This window comes from Neoarius graeffei, chromosome 9, assembly GCF_027579695.1.
Source record: "Neoarius graeffei isolate fNeoGra1 chromosome 9, fNeoGra1.pri, whole genome shotgun sequence".
NCBI lineage: Eukaryota > Metazoa > Chordata > Actinopteri > Siluriformes > Ariidae > Neoarius > Neoarius graeffei.
Window position 1 is genome coordinate 25,495,288 of NC_083577.1, and position 17,146 is coordinate 25,512,433.

The following is a 17,146-nucleotide window of genomic DNA, read 5'->3' on the forward strand; positions in this document are numbered from 1 at the left end:
TATTCCTGTGTGATTTTGATCCACTCTATGTGAACATGTAGGGTGTGTTGTTGTTAATGATGATGATTTCTTCTTTGGTGTGTTTTTTAAGATTTTTATGTCCATAAGCATTTTGGTTGAGGAGTAAAATACACTGATTTTATGTACTTAAGTATTTACATTTACAATCTGCATTTACAATCGTGTTTTCCACATCGTATGCTCAATAGTTTTGTTTTTATTTCTTTCATGTTCAACAGCTGTGTCTTACTGAGGACTACGGTATGTGCTATCAAAGCTGTCATTTCTGCTTCAGCTTTTAATTAAATAGATGAGGTAGCAGAAGAAACTCAGGTATTGTGACTTGATCTAGACAATGCTGAATCCTTTGATAATGCCTTAGGAATAACTTGTGAAACACTGAGGTAAAACTCTAAATTCACATGTAACTCGACATTTTGCAGGTTGTGGATCATGGTTGTTGTTTTATTTTCCCCTTGAATTTGATCATGATGATTTATTTCTTATGTCGGGATCGATCCACGCATTTGTCACAATCAAAGAGTCCACCAATGAAATAATTATTTAATATATTTCAATTAATTGCAAGTGTGCTTGAATTTTGATAGAAACAATTTTATTTCAGTAATATGCTCTGGTGGTTGTCACAGACATTTAATTTAATTCAATTTACATGTACATCTGCTGTAGCACCTGGAGCAGGGAATGAGATTACGTCATATATTTGTATCATTAAACTCATTTCAAAGACCTGCAGTTAGGTTAACGTGGGACAGTCTTGGGCTGAACTGCCCAAGAGTGGTGGTGTACATATACACAGTAGCTTTGCCCTCCTATGATGAACTAAATTTCACTGCACGTTTGCGCAGTGGGGGCGGCACGGTGGTGTAGTGGTTAGCGCTGTCGCCTCACAGCAAGAAGGTCTGGGTTCGAGCCCTGTGGCCGGCGAGGGCCTTTCTGTGCAGAGTTTGTATGTTCTCCCCGTGTCCGCGTGGGTTTCCTCCGGGTGCTCCGGTTTCCCCCACAGTCCAAAGACATGCAGGTTAGGTTAACTGGTGACTCAAAATTGACCGTAGGTGTGAGTGTGAATGGTTGTCTGTGTCTATAGGGGTGTTCACACGGCAACTTTTACTCCGGTGTAGCACCGGGGCTGCCCTATGTGTCAGCCCTGTGATGACCTGGCAACTTGTCCAGGGTGTACCCCGCCTTTCGCCTGTAGTCAGCTGGGATAGGCTCCAGCTTGCCTGCGACCCTGTAGAACAGGATAAAGCGGCTAGAGATAAAGAGATGAGATGAGATTTGTGCAGTGACAATAAATGCATTCTATTCTATGCCATTTTAAAATCTGGATACGAACACGAATATACTGTAAGGTTCATGCTTTAAAACGCGTTGCATGATTGATGTGAAATTTGGTTTTTGGAACTTTTGACCACATAATCATTTGCCCAGTTGATAATCTGTATTAAAGGATTCAGCATCAGGCAGTTTATGTCCTCATTCATATGGGTCTCCTCGTGATAGTTCATGATAGGGAAGATACAGTTCACAGGCACACCCAGTACATTACTGCATTCATCCGTCTGGATACACACAAATATACACAATTTCATTAATTTGTTACTTTCAAAATTGTAGTTGGGAATCTCTGCAATGATCACAATATTGCAAATATACTGTATATATCAATTTTTTTTAATGTATGTGTATGTCTTGTTATTGGGCCTAGAGCCTGTAATAAAGTTTATAATAATACAATTTCATGCGAGCAAAATAACTCACTTTTTGTTTGATTTTTCTGCTGTAGGTATCATGCCGCCATCTTGTGTCAGAACTACAATTCCCAGTCCACTTCCGTGTGACCTACGTCACGCGTGGGCGGGATCATCTACGTCATCATACAAGGAAACATAAAACAATGGGACAACGCTTCCATCTTTGTCTCTCACGTCTGGCTTCCGATGGATCTGGATGTATAAAGAGGCGCGCTCTCCACCCAAAAAAGACGTCTTCTTTCTTGCAAGATCCATCACTCAGCGCGATTTTGCTTCTTACCCTTGGCAAAGGTAAACTCTAGAGTCGCGCGATCTTTAAACTCAACCTGAGTTACAACCGGTTTACTTGCATTAGAAGTGACGTCACGACTGCAGCCCAGGCAGTCAAAAGTTAAGAAGCGATTGAATCCTTTTTAACTCAAAAGCGCTGTGCATCTTATTCTGATCAGAGACTTTTCCTCACGAACGCTGAGGTTCGGACCAAGAATCCTCTGCTTTCCACGGGAACCACCCAAGTGCTCCGCTGGACCAGAAAGTTTTCTCTGCCTCCATCACGAGCGGCTCACGTGCTCCCACGGCGAGGCCCGAGACTACACCGGCGAATAGTTCTTCATATCTTGCTAAAGGCAGGATTAAGTAAGATTTTGGCATTTGGGCATAATTAGGATAGTCTTAGGAATTTGTTTTATTTGAAATAGTGTGAATTTAAACCCAGGTTTATCTGTTACACTGTTAGACACGCAGCGTGTTGATTTATTTTGTTCTATGTTCTCTCAATTGTTTAATAGATAGGCTGCGCATGCTTCTCTCTCTCTCTCTCTTATTCTGACTAACACTAATTTCTTTATCATACATTTTGACCTTATCAAGGTTTCAGTGAGTTTGGTAATGTTATGAGTGTGGAATCTTTTTGTTACTGAGAACACGTGCTCACCAGGCCTGACCAGGCCTGATACACTTTAGATAGCTTCCCTTTGTCTTTAGCCACACGTGCTCAGTAGGCCTCACCAGGCCTAACAAACACACTTTAGCTAGGCCATAGGGCCTTTCACAAACACACTAGCAACACAAGGCTAATCTAGGCCTCCACCACGTGTAGTTAGCTACACGAGGCTAAACACAGAGCTAATCCTTTGTTCTGTTTAGATAACATTCTTTTGTTTAGCTACCAACAAGCTAGGCCTCCACCACGTGTAGTTAGCTACACGAGGCTAAACACATGGTTAAGTCCTACACACACACACACACACCTCACTGCTTGTATATATTGATTTATTATTTTTATCTTTTTATCTTTGTATAATAAATTCATTTATTAAACAAACTGTGTTTATTTGTGAACAACAATATCTGAAGTCCCCAATCTTCTCGAAGAATTCAAAAAGGGTGCAAATGTTATATAATATGGTAAGTGATCTTAATAATTTGGAAATGTACCATAATTTAGCTGTTTGGTAATTTATTATTAAGTACCAGGATTAATGGTATGATTCACTAAACGATTCATTGAACGATTCACTAAATGATTCACTGAATGAGACTGATTCTATGGTATGATTCACTTCAAGTGAGTCAAAGTAAATGATTCAATGGGATTGATTCATTTTAATTATTAACCTTCAAAATTTAATGAGACTGATTTAACGAGATTGATCACTTAATTTCAATAATTAACTGATTGCACCCACAGTTAAATTGGTGCCCCGTGTGAGGCCGATTGGTTTGTTGACTTCTTGAAATATTGTTGCAGCAACAAATAAACTATCAGTTTGATTCAGCAACTGCTAAGGTATATCCCCAGGTGTGTTAAAACGGTTAACAGTAGCGTGATAATCCTATCACAAATACTCATAACCTATTCAACTTAGGATAAGAGCATTTCCAAATAAACCTTAATTACATAGTTAATCTTAATTAATTATGATTAAATTAATAATTAACTTGATTAATTATCTAGTATCCAGCCTCAGTAAAATGGCATCCCCTCATGTCTCAAAAATGGAAGACCACGCTCAAGACGTGTCTCTCCTTGAGGTCATTGCAGACCTCATTCACTGCTCTGCTTCCGAAAAGGCAAAAATTAAGTACACGAGTGAGAGTGAATGCCAAAACAACTTAGATAACTCAAACAAACATATGAGAGATCCAAAAAGAACAACTATTAGTGTCCAAGCGGCACTAGGTAAGCTATTCCTATCATACTTCCAAAATGCTGATTCAGAAATCAGATGCCTCCGCGGAGAGGTTGAAAGGCTGACCACCAGCAACGCCAAGCTGACAGCCGATAATAATGATTTACATAGGGAGTGTGAGCTCTTGAAGACCTCCCTTGATGATTGCACCAAACGGCTAGAGAAAGGTGAAATGGTTGCTAAGAGGGCTGCCCAGGAGCAGACCCCCCCAGAGCAGCGCAAGAGGCGTGAAAGACCCCCAACAATGCGCCAAAGCTCAGAGCGGGAAGAGGCGTCCGAACCGGACACCGTAAATGATCTGGTCGAGGACCAGACATCCCGCCAAACTCCATCAACTCGCTACACGACTCCGTCGTCGTCTAGCCAGGATGGAGCCGCCCTGCGCTCATCCCGAGCCCAGGCCCGTAGCACACCTAGGTCAGTGCGCTTCAGTTTCTCTGATCAATCTCCAGATGAATCAGACTATGAATCTAGTGCGAAACGGGAACAACACCAGAGTAGCTTAGATAGTGAGTGCTCAGAAGAGCCAAGAAGGTCGCACAAGGACGTGCACCAAACCCTTCGCTTACGGCAAATTGACCTACTTGCCAAAGATGTCGAACAATTCGATCCCGACAATCAAAGAACTAATGTAAATAACTATTTACGAGAAATTGACCGATGCCTGATGGACCTGCCGAACGCCACGACACGTGAAAAACTGAGACTAATCTGGAAGACCTCCAGTAGTAGCGTTCGTGCCTTTTTAGAGACACTACCCCCAAACATTCGCGATAGTTATTCGAAACTTCGCAATTACATGAGGGAAGAATATGCGCCATACACGGACGAAACCTCCGCGATATTGTGTGCATTACAAATCAAACAAAAACGGTCTGAGGCGCCTCGTGAATATTACAGACGGCTACGTACTGCCTATTTCCAAGGTAGTAGCGCACCAGGGTTGGAAGAAGATAGAGGTTTCATATCTCTCTTCTTACATAACCTCCACCCAAGCGTGCGGACCCATGTCACACTGACGTGTCGACAAGGTCGCTATTCGATGAGGGAAATTAGGCGACTAGCCCAAATGACCTGGGAGACCATCGTCAAAAACGGAAACGATGATGAACCCAGAGTCCTTAGGCTCCAGGATGCAAATGGGCCCCCGCTAACCTTAGAAGGAGGTGAAGCTCCAAAAGGGGGACCCACCTGGAAAAATTCCGGTCCAGCCCGATCCTTGCCGAGCCATCACAAGGGTGAGTGGAAAAATCGACAAGGTAAGGCCAGGAGGGACTGAGGGCGAGTCCACAGTGACTATGGCAATCGCCCATCACATGAAAAGGGTCGTAGGGAACAAAACGGTTGGCAGCAAAACCGTCATCCCCGCTCTGACCAGAAACGGCAGAAGCGTTCCGACCGTAGCTCTAAACGCAAGGGTAGAGACGACCAACACAGTGACTCAGACCAACCTGGTGAGTTCCACTCAGAGCTGGACTCTTTAAAAGCCCAGTTGGCTGAGATTAAAGAACTGTTACAGGAGACGTCAGACCCCTCAACAGAGAAAACAGAGCCCAAGAAAAATGGCAAAAAGCTATTCGCTGGCATGACTAGGCCAGGAACCACGGGTATATCTCGTGAAAGGGGGAGGAGATCCCTCTGAAACAGCAGGCGAGGGTCAGGATGTAGGGCCCCCCCTGGTGGCGAAGGCAAACACACAAAACGCGCTTCTCACGTGTGCTAAAGTCTTCACCACCATTTCTCAGACACACGGCTCTCACAAGGCGACCCAATCCCAACCAAGCCCTGCAACATAAACTTAGTCAGCTTCACACAAAACAAAACCCCACAGTCGTTGGATCCCACAAAATATGCACAAACCTGTTGTGACGAGATTAGTGCGAACACCGATCAACCGAGCGCCACGCGAGATCAAATTTCGTATGAACCTCAGTTCATGTCTTTGCACACCGAGTTCGATGTCGAAACACCCGACATCGCGATTCCCCCTAGTGGCAAAAATCTCCCTCTATCCATCGACTCAGACACAGACACCCATTTCACCGCTGGTGTAATGGCTGCGCTGTGGAACGTTAGGTGTCGAGGCGAAATTCCATATCGCGTACCACCCTCAATTCTCTGGTCAGGCTGAACGAGCCATTCAAACCATTGTGAGCATGCTGCGAGAGTATATCATAAACCATGGTAAAATTTGGGACGTGAAACTTCCCTTGGTGCTAAGGGCCATTCGGTCCACCCCTCATTGCGCCACTGAAGTCACACCCTTTGGGATGATGACTGGGCGAGAGTCGGTTCTTCCCCCGCATCTCCTATACAAACCAGAGGCCATGAGCGTCGCGATTGCATACACCGCACATCAACATGTCGCCGACCTACAACGCCACCTACAGTCAATCTTTACAGGTGCCCAAAAGAATCTCAATTCGAGAGTAGAAGGACACAAAGCCTACTACGCCCGAATCTCAGAGAAGTTCCTACCACCCTGGTCGAGACCTTTCGATCGTGGGAAAACCGTTCCCCGTCGCGTATCACATTAGGACATCTAGGCCTAATCAAACGCTTTCATATCGATTTAATCGAATCAAACCTTTTGAACAGTCCTCACTCCAAAAGGGGGTGGATGACAGCTAGGCCCATCATGTCCACCTAGCTTGTACGCATCACTCAACCATAGGCGTACACTAACATTCCCGGTCAGACTTCACCAACCCAATGAAGTAATAACCCTTCAGTATAACATGGTAGATAAAATACTAAAATCCGTTATTATTACTAGTGTGTATTCATCGCAAATACACCTGGCATATAGTCTCGGCAGTGCTATCCTCATTTCTGTGAATCCACAAACTTAGAGATGTGCACCTTCACGAAAGACATCCACTGGGTCTGCCCAGGCAACCCATACATAACACTACACGCCTAGCCAGATAAGATGGTCTGTGTCCCCGACAGCTAGCCGCAGTAGCGCACGCTTTCTAGCCAGACCACCCACTGCTATTACACCATTCTAGAAGATTAGGTTTGCCAACCCAAACACTAATACTTCTTTTCTTCATTTCTTCTCTTTTCTTGTTTTTTTTTTATGCATAGGAAATTGAATACTACATGTTTCATGTTCAATGTTTAATTTTTTTGATGTGGTTTTGATCTAGTTAGTTAGATAATGATTATATGCCCAAAATGCCCATAGTGATATGCCCAAAATGCCTCTGTCTCCAACTGTCTTACTGGAACTCACAAGTTTACACAGTCTTTGCAGGACACCATGAACTGCACAGGACAAGTCTACCTCAAGGACTATGGACACGGCGATGATACGATACGGTGCTCTCAGTGCTACGACTCCGTCATACCCCTGAGACCAAAAGGGGGACTGTAGGTATCATGCCGCCATCTTGTGTCAGAACTACAATTCCCAGTCCACTTCCGTGTGACCTACGTCACGCGTGGGCGGGATCATCTACGTCATCATACAAGGAAACATAAAACAATGGGACAACGCTTCCATCTTTGTCTCTCACGTCTGGCTTCCGATGGATCTGGATGTATAAAGAGGCGCGCTCTCCACCCAAAAAAGACGTCTTCTTTCTTGCAAGATCCATCACTCAGCGCGATTTTGCTTCTTACCCTTGGCAAAGGTAAACTCTAGAGTCGCGCGATCTTTAAACTCAACCTGAGTTACAACCAGTTTACTTGCATTAGAAGTGACGTCACGACTGCAGCCCAGGCAGTCAAAAGTTAAGAAGCGATTGAATCCTTTTTAACTCAAAAGCGCTGTGCATCTTATTCTGATCAGAGACTTTTCCTCACGAACGCTGAGGTTCGGACCAAGAATCCTCTGCTTTCCACGGGAACCACCCAAGTGCTCCGCTGGACCAGAAAGTTTTCTCCGCCTCCATCACGAGCGGCTCACGTGCTCCCACGGCGAGGCCCGAGACTACACCGGCGAATAGTTCTTCATATCTTGCTAAAGGCAGGATTAAGTAAGATTTTGGCATTTGGGCATAATTAGGATAGTCTTAGGAATTTGTTTTATTTGAAATAGTGTGAATTTAAACCCAGGTTTATCTGTTACACTGTTAGACACGCAGCGTGTTGATTTATTTTGTTCTATGTTCTCTCAATTGTTTAATAGATAGGCTGCGCATGCTTCTCTCTCTCTCTCTCTCTCTCTTATTCTGACTAACACTAATTTCTTTATCATACATTTTGACCTTATCAAGGTTTCAGTGAGTTTGGTAATGTTATGAGTGTGGAATCTTTTTGTTACTGAGAAGACATGCTCACCAGGCCTGACCAGGCCTGATACACTTTAGATAGCTTCCCTTTGTCTTTAGCCACACGTGCTCAGTAGGCCTCACCAGGCCTAACAAACACACTTTAGCTAGGCCATAGGGCCTTTCACAAACACACTAGCAACACAAGGCTAATCTAGGCCTCCACCACGTGTAGTTAGCTACACGAGGCTAAACACAGAGCTAATCCTTTGTTCTGTTTAGATAACATTCTTTTGTTTAGCTACCAACAAGCTAGGCCTCCACCACGTGTAGTTAGCTACACGAGGCTAAACACATGGTTAAGTCCTACACACACACACACACACACACACACACACACACACCTCACTGCTTGTATATATTGATTTATTATTTTTATCTTTTTATCTTTGTATAATAAATTCATTTATTAAACAAACTGTGTTTATTTGTGAACAACAATATCTGAAGTCCCCAATCATCTCGAAGAATTCAAAAAGGGTGCAAATGTTATATAATATGGTAAGTGATCTTAATAATTTGGAAATGTACCATAATTTAGCTGTTTGGTAATTTATTATTAAGCACCAGGATTAATGGTATGATTCACTAAATGATTCATTGAACGATTCACCAAATGATTCACTAAACGATTCATTGAACGATTCACTAAATGATTCACTGAATGAGACTGATTCTATGGTATGATTCACTTCAAGTGAGTCAAAGTAAATGATTCAATGGGATTGATTCATTTTAATTATTAACCTTCAAAATTTAATGAGACTGATTTAACGAGATTGATCACTTAATTTCAATAATTAACTGATTGCACCCACACTGCTTTTGTAGATATTTCGCAAGTTCTCCTTCGTCAATTGACATGCGCAGTCGACTCTTGTCATGAAAACCACTTGAGGGATTCCTGTAACATAAGCAGCCAGCACACAGATTAAAAACTCACTCATTTTATTGTAAATCCTCACAGTGTGGTGGATTTTTGCAGAATATGTCAACTGGCTACTCCAAATTGCCCATGAGTGTGAATGGTTGTTCATCTCTGTGTTAGTTCTGTGGAGGATTGATGACCTACCCAGGGTATACCCCGCCTTTCATGATGTGACCCCAACAACACTTGCAAAAAGGTGTCTCATTAAAGTAAGAAACCTTTCCTAATGTACAGGGTCTAGCATAATAACACAAACTCATGGCTTCAAACACCCCAAAAAGCAATTCAATTCCTTTTTAGTTGCTTACTTAAGATTTGGACACTCTTTCAAGACAAAATTTAAATTAGTAAGATGCTCGATTACAGATAAAAAAAAAATAAACAGAACCATAAAGCAGAAGTCACTGTGTGTTGGACGCTCTTCATTTGGCATATTGTATAATTTCTTGCTATTTTCATGACCATCAATTCAGACAATATTCGAATGAAATGTTTTTGTAATTGTATAAGGAGGATCACTTAAAATGATATCATTAAGTGATGCAAAGCATGTTGCAGCAATATCCAATCAATTAAATCATCTCATCTCTTTCACAAATACTTTGCACATTTCCCCATTAGCAGGGTCTATGGAGGAAAGATGAAATGCGCAAAAAAGTAACAAATGTATTTATTCTGTTAATAATGAAATTTAAATTTAGTCATTTTGTATTTCCTTGCATTTTGTTGGTGGTTGGCTGAAGTAGCCTATTCATGTTGAAATTTGATGACAAATTGTTTATCCAAAAATCTGGATTCTACAAAAGGAAAGTACTATTAAGGTTAATTTTAAAATATAACTTAGGCCTCGTGTTTCCAAAAGAAGGTCTATTGGAGTAGAGGATTTTGATTGCCTCACACTTTCTTGTTGCGCTACCATACTCATCCTTGTTCATTTCTGGCCACAAAAAGAACAATATACACTGAAAGCACCAAATAAAAATAAAATGTAACTGTGCCTGACAAGGATAAACTAATATTATTTAGCTGATGAACTGACTCACCCATTCTGCTTGCTGTTTCTCTGAGACGCTTCAATTTTTCAAGAAAACCTTTGTTCATCATCGAAATCTTGTCAGCTGGTGTGATAAACACCAGGCAGTGCATCTGAACACTCAGGCTGGGATTTTGGTTGTAATAACGATTGCTTTCAGACAGTGGAGTTGCAGAGTTAAACTGAAGAAATACAAAACAAAAGTGTTTGGGTGGTCATGCAAAACTGGCTTGGATGACAGTCTGCTTACACTGGTTACATTGGTAGGCTTTATAATGACATTATAGTGACGTACTGATTTACATATGGTGTGATTACTGTAGGCTCGATAATAGCCAACCACAGAAATGTGAATTGTTGCACACTACGGTTAAGCGTTATCTTACCAGGTAACCCTCTTTCATATGACCTTTTAAAGCAAGGATGATATCTTCAGTGTGGACTCCACCTTCTGCTTCTGCCCCCATTACATCACTGAAGGTAAAAGGGAATGATCCTTCCTCATTTTTAAATGTAAATTGCTCATACTGAAAGTACCTCGTCAATGCGGGTGAAAGTGTGATGGACATGAGAGAAAAATGAATATTCCCTCTTAGAAGGGTTACAAAAGCGCCAGACATCGGTGACAGCAAATTCCTCCATAAAGGACTGGATTACTTTAGCTAATTTCGATGGAGCGCTAGCTCTGAGGGAGGAATGGTCCAGCTGAGGGTCAAGCCAGCAATTAAAGTCTCCACCTAGTATTAAGTGGTGTGATGACAAATCAGGGAGAGTTAGAAAAAGGCATTTAAAGAAAGCATCATCGTCAAAATTGGGAGCATAAATATTAGCCAAGACCACCCGGGTGTTATGAATCTGACCAGTAACTATAATAAATCTATCATTAGGGTCAGAGATAGTACTTGAATGCACAAAGGGAACAGATTTATATAACAAGATAGCTGCACCCCTAGATTTGCCTTGAAATGAGGAATGGTAAGCCTGACCTACCCATCCCCTCCTCAATTTAGAGTGGTCTGAGATCTTGAGGTGAGTTTCTTGCAAAAAAAATTACATGGGCCCCAAGATGGTTCAGTAAAGATGGTGCAGTATCTTACTTCGTTTTATAGGATTATTGAGCCCTTTGCAGTTAAAACTCATGAATCTAATGTCACACCCACTGGATGATGTTGTTACATTAGATGGGATCATGGCTAGGTAACAATAGTATTATGTAATAGTGATCTGAAGCAAAACTGAAAGCAAAAACTTGACTGACGTAAAACAAAAAGAAAGAAAGAAAGAAAGAAAGAAAGAAAGAAAGAAAGAAAGAAAGACAAAAACAAACATAACACACACATACCTTTCCCTTCTCACCCACACAAACTTTAGCAGAAGCATCCCCCAAACGAGATGCACGCAAATCTGTCACACCTCTTATAGTTCTGAAAAAAAAACCTATACCAAACAGCTAATGAACTACAACTACTTAGGTGTTGGAAATGTGACATGAAGTTACGTCAATGAAATTACACTGTAATAAATGTACTAAGAATTAAGCCGGGTAGCGAAAGCTAACTATTAAATTGATACATAAAACAATCTTATCGAACAATAATGTGAAGAAAAGAGACAAACAAGCAAACAAACAAAAAACTTGCAGCATCTCACAATCAATTGTGATAAATCAAAAGGGCACCTACGGTGCGACAGTTTTTACCTGAGGTATTCCTGTATTCCAATCAAATAGCCATCATAAGCCAAATTAGGGAAAATCGAGAAAGCAAGGAGTAAACAAGAAAACAAAATCAGTGTCGCCTCAGAAGTGTAGCTCACTGAACACATTAAGAAACCAAGGCAACCCTGGTGAGGAGCAACTGTAGTCCTCAAGGCCAGCAGCAATAACAGCAAAACATCAAGTTAACATGTTAGCTAAGTAGTGTCCGGGGTGACTCCCTTTTTAATATTCTTTTCAATGAAGTTCAGTGCCAATGTCGGATCCTCAAACCTGTGGGTCTGTCCGCTGGGCAGAGTGATGCGTAGCATTGCCGGGTAAAGAAGACCAAACCTGACATTCAGGCAGGAATGGAGCTCCTTTTTTACTGCAGTAAAGTCGGGGAAGATCGAGTAAGTCTTGTAGGAGCTGGGCTGTGAACTCGGTGGGATGAGGACCCTCTGTACCCTCAGGCAGGCCCACTAGGTGAACATTATTCCACCTTGAACGACTCTCCAGGTCCTCGCACTTCTTTGACAGGGAGTCAACAGTGGTGGTTAGCTTGCTAACATTAGCTTGGAGGTTGGCTAGCTCCCTGTCATTAGCATTCACCGAGCACTCGAGGTCCGCGATCGCTTCGCCATATGAAGCGAGTCTGTTCTCAAAGGGCTCCAAAGGCGCCACAATCTCTCTTTTAACTGCTACCGAGATGGTGGTTTCAAACTTACTGAGGATGTCTGAGCGCATTTCATCCATCATCTCCCTCATGTTCAACAACAAGGTAGCATTAGCATCTGGCTGATCTGGGGATTGTGGTTGAGGTGATAGCCAGGACTTGCTGCGGCCTGCTTTAGTATCATCGGCTCTCCCACGGCTTGCCATCATAGAGTGCCCACAAGCGAAAAAAGTTTACATAAAGTGAAAGGCTGCAATAATAGAGCTTAACGCCGGCAAAACAAATAAAAAGTGTAATATAAAAGTGTAAAAAAGTCACATTCCAGCGGAGCCTGTGCAAAACACGTCCTACATCTACCTCACTCCCACAGCACCCCCCCCAATGTTTATTATGGTGTGACTCTGCTGGGTGCCTGGTGGACAGCAGTGAACCAGCGCTTTCACTTGACATCATTATTGTATCGTTACCATTGAATATCAAACTTAATATGTCAAAGAGTTGTCTGGTTACATCTGTCACATCCACATGCGTTGTGGGCAGCACGTGCATGCCATTAGGACTAATTAGCATGCACCTGTTCCTGATTACAGCTCAGTCACAGTGAAACTATCAATTGCAATAAGTAAAGTGTAAGATCCAATAAACCTTATATCTAAATCTTTAATCAGGCTGCAAAAATCCACCATACTGCAAGGATTTACAATGAAATTAGTCACTAACTGAGTTATCTGTGTACTGCCTGCCTATATTACAGGAATCCCTCAAGTGGTTTTCATGACAAGAGTCGACTGTGCATGTCCAATGACAAAGGAGAATTTGAGAAACATCTACAAAAGCAGAAAGATCAGAGAAAAAGTAAATAATTGTACATGTACTTGTTTGGAGTTCTTGTGCACCATGGACAGAACAGTCACCAGAATAAAGATGATGTTCACCTTTATGTCTGGTTAGAAAATGAAAATTTCAAGGACAGCAATATGATTGCATCGGCTCTCAATGACTACTTCAGGGTCCGTTTTCAGGGAAAAAAATTGTCAGTCAAGGCTACTTCGCCTTTTCAGCGATTCATGACATGAATCGAGACAGAATAAGAGACATGAACATAGTGTACATGTTCATGGCTCTTCGGCAGTTTTTTTCCCCAATTTTGGCATAGAGTATACATTCCCCATGAGGAGCCATAGTTTTCTTCCAGCTGACTGAGTTTTGGGGAGAATTGAGCAAAAGCTTCAGAAAATAGACACAGTCTTGCTACCTGAAGAATATCATTCTGTCCTGAAAAATTTGGGGAATGGATACATCTAGGGGCGGCACGGTGGTGTAGTGGTTAGCGCTGTCGCCTCACAGCAAGAAGGTCCTGGGTTCGAGCCCCGGGGCCGGCGAGGGCCTTTCTGTGCGGAGTTTGCATGTTCTCCCCGTGTCCGCGTGGGTTTCCTCCGGGTGCTCCGGTTTCCCCCACAGTCCAAAGACATGCAGGTTAGGTTAACTGGTGACTCTAAATTGACCGTAGGTGTGAATGTGAGTGTGAATGGTTGTCTGTGTCTATGTGTCAGCCCTGTGATGACCTGGCAACTTGTCCAGGGTGTACCCCGCCTTTCGCCCGTAGTCAGCTGGGATAGGCTCCAGCTTGCCTGCGACCCTGTAGAAGGATAAAGCGGCTAGAGATAATGAGATGAGATGAGATGGATACATCTATGGTGTACAACCCCGATTCCAAAAAAGTTGGGACAAAGTACAAATTGTAAATAAAAACGGAATGTAATAATTTACAAATCTCAAAAACTGATATTGTATTCACAATAGAACATAGACAACATATCAAATGTCGAAAGTGAGACATTTTGAAATTTCATGCCAAATATTGGCTCATTTGAAATTTCATGACAGCAACACATCTCAAAAAAGTTGGGACAGGGGCAATAAGAGGCTGGAAAAGTTAAAGGTACAAAAAAGGAACAGCTGGAGGACCAAATTGCAACTCATTAGGTCAATTGGTAATAGGTCATTAACATGACTGGGTATAAAAAGAGCATCTTGGCGTGGCAGCGGCTCTCAGAAGTAAAGATGGGAAGAGGATCACCAATCCCCCTAATTCTGCGCCGACAAATAGTGGAGCAATATCAGAAAGGAGTTTGACAGTGTAAAATTGCAAAGAGTTTGAACATCTCATCATCGACAGTGCATAATATCATCAAAAGATTCAGAGAATCTGGAAGAATCTCTGTGCGTAAGGGTCAAGGCCGGAAAACCATACTGGGTGCCCGTGATCTTCGGGCCCTTAGACGGCACTGCATCACATACAGGCATGCTTCTGTATTGGAAATCACAAAATGGGCTCAGGAATATTTCCAGAGAACATAATCTGTGAACACAATTTACCGTGCCATCCACCATTGCCAGCTAAAACACTATAGTTCAAAGAAGAAGCCGTATCTAAACACGATCCAGACGCGCAGATGTCTTCTCTGGGCCAAGGCTCATTTAAAATGGACTGTGGCAAAGTGGAAAACTGTTCTGTGGTCAGACGAATCAAAATTTGAAGTTCTTTATGGAAATCAGGGACGCCGTGTCATTCAGACTAAAGAGGAGAAGGACGACCCAAGTTGTTATCAGCGCTCAGTTCAGAAGCCTGCATCTCTGATGGTATGGGGTTGCATTAGTGCATGTGGCATGGGCAGCTTACACATCTGGAAAGACACCATCAATGCTGAAAGGTATATCCAGGTTCTAGAGCAACATATGCTCCCATCCAGACGACGTCTCTTTCAGGGAAGACCTTGCATTTTCCAACATGACAATGCCAAACCACATAGTGCATCAATTACAGCATCATGGCTGCGTAGAAGAAGGGTCCGGGTACTGAACTGGCCAGCCTGCAGTCCAGATCTTTCACCCATAGAAAACATTTGGCGCATCATAAAACGGAAGATACGACAAAAAAGACCTAAGACAGTTGAGCAACTAGAATCCTACATTAGACAAGAATGGGTTAACATTCCTATCCCTAAACTTGAGCAACTTGTCTCCTCAGTCCCCAGACATTTACAGACTGTTGTAAAGAGAAAAGGGGATGTCTCACAGTGGTAAACATGGCCTTTCCCAACTTTTTTGAGATGTGTTGTTGTCATGAAATTTAAAATCACCTAATTTTTCTCTTTAAATGATACATTTTCTCAGTTTAAACATTTGATATGTCATCTATGTTCTATTCTGAATAAAATATGGAATTTTGAAACTTCCACATCATTGCATTCCGTTTTTATTTACAATTTGTACTTTGTCCCAACTTTTTTGGAATCGGGGTTGTAGATTGGGAGGCATTTGATTATCGGTCTGCGACAAAGCAGTGTGTGAGAGCTCAGAGAACCTTCAAGATAAGTGAAGCCCGCATGCTAGATCTGAGTACTGACAAAGTTGGATTCAAAACAGTATTCAATTGGGAGTACTGTTTCCACAGTGTACTGAAAAGAGGCAAGCGGTGGACTGACTTAAAGCATGCCCCACTCCCAAAGCAGACCACTGTTAAGGATGCAAAGAAGCATGATGTTTTAGCCCTTTTGACAGAAATGTGAAGTTCAGGCCTTTTATTGTGATGCATTGTGTGATGTCAATGAAAATGCACAGCAGAGTGATGAAGAGTCAGAGTAAAAATTTCTATTGTCAGGGTCAGTGTAGAACTTTCCAGTGTTTGGTTATATTGTCATAGTCAATCAAAGAAAACACTAGTTTGTGTTAGCTTTTCATGTTTTTTTTTTCTTTTTCCAGAAGTTACTAGTTGTTAGAAATTTGTTTGGTTTACCTTTGATGATTTGGTCCACATGATTGATGAGTTTCCTACCTGGCTTACTGATTGTTCTTGTTCTTGACTTGTGACAACATTCCTAATCTTTGGTCCTGTAGTCAATGTAAAATCCAGAAATGAGTGATCCATTCAGAGGGATGGGTGGTCCTGTTTCTGAGGTTGGGCTCAAAGTGGCAGACTTTACATGTTTTTATGTTCTGTCAAAGGAACCATGTCCCATATACAAAGCAAAATATGGATTTGACTCTGTTTTGAGGGGTGGTCCTTTTTGTGAGGTTGGACATCCAGTGAGGAACTCAGATATTACCTGCACCCATACTGATTATGTCCTGCAAGGTTGGAACATAGACTTTTGAAACAGCAGGTGAAAACACAGCAGTTAATAAGGCAAAACTGAGTTCCTGGATTTATAGCGATTTGGAAAAAAGTTAAAACTCATGGATATATATCATTTTGGAAAAAAAAATTAGTTTTGGTTATGTAATCAACCAAAATTTTGCTAGATTTGGAGGTTGTAGTTGGACATGTTCAGACTTTTCTAATAAACCATTTTAATCAGAGGAATGAGGTTTTTTTTGGGGGGTCTGTGTAAAAAAAAGTCATTTTTCTTAAAACAATCAAAATGGATTTATAGCATTTTGGAAAAGAGCTCTTCATTTATAATAAAGATAATAAACATAAGTTAGGTCATTTCACTCTGGACAGTTTCTCAAACCTTGAAGAACATCAAGCAAGCTTCATTCAGCATTTAACACTGAAGAGAGATGCAG

At 41.9% G+C, this 17,146-nt stretch overlaps 1 protein-coding gene across 1 annotated transcript; it reads right to left on the reverse strand.

Annotated features, from left to right (window-relative positions):
- Nucleotides 1–1,382: 1,382 nt before the first annotated feature.
- Nucleotides 1,383–10,672, reverse strand: LOC132891400 (interferon-induced protein 44-like). Its single transcript, XM_060928909.1, has 4 exons — nt 10,592–10,672; nt 10,216–10,387; nt 9,063–9,148; nt 1,383–1,583 (listed from the first exon to the last, which is right to left on the reverse strand). Exons 1-4 carry the CDS (start codon nt 10,670–10,672, stop codon nt 1,383–1,385), a joined length of 540 nt encoding a protein of 179 aa, XP_060784892.1.
- Between the last annotated feature and the right edge of the window lie 6,474 nt (nt 10,673–17,146).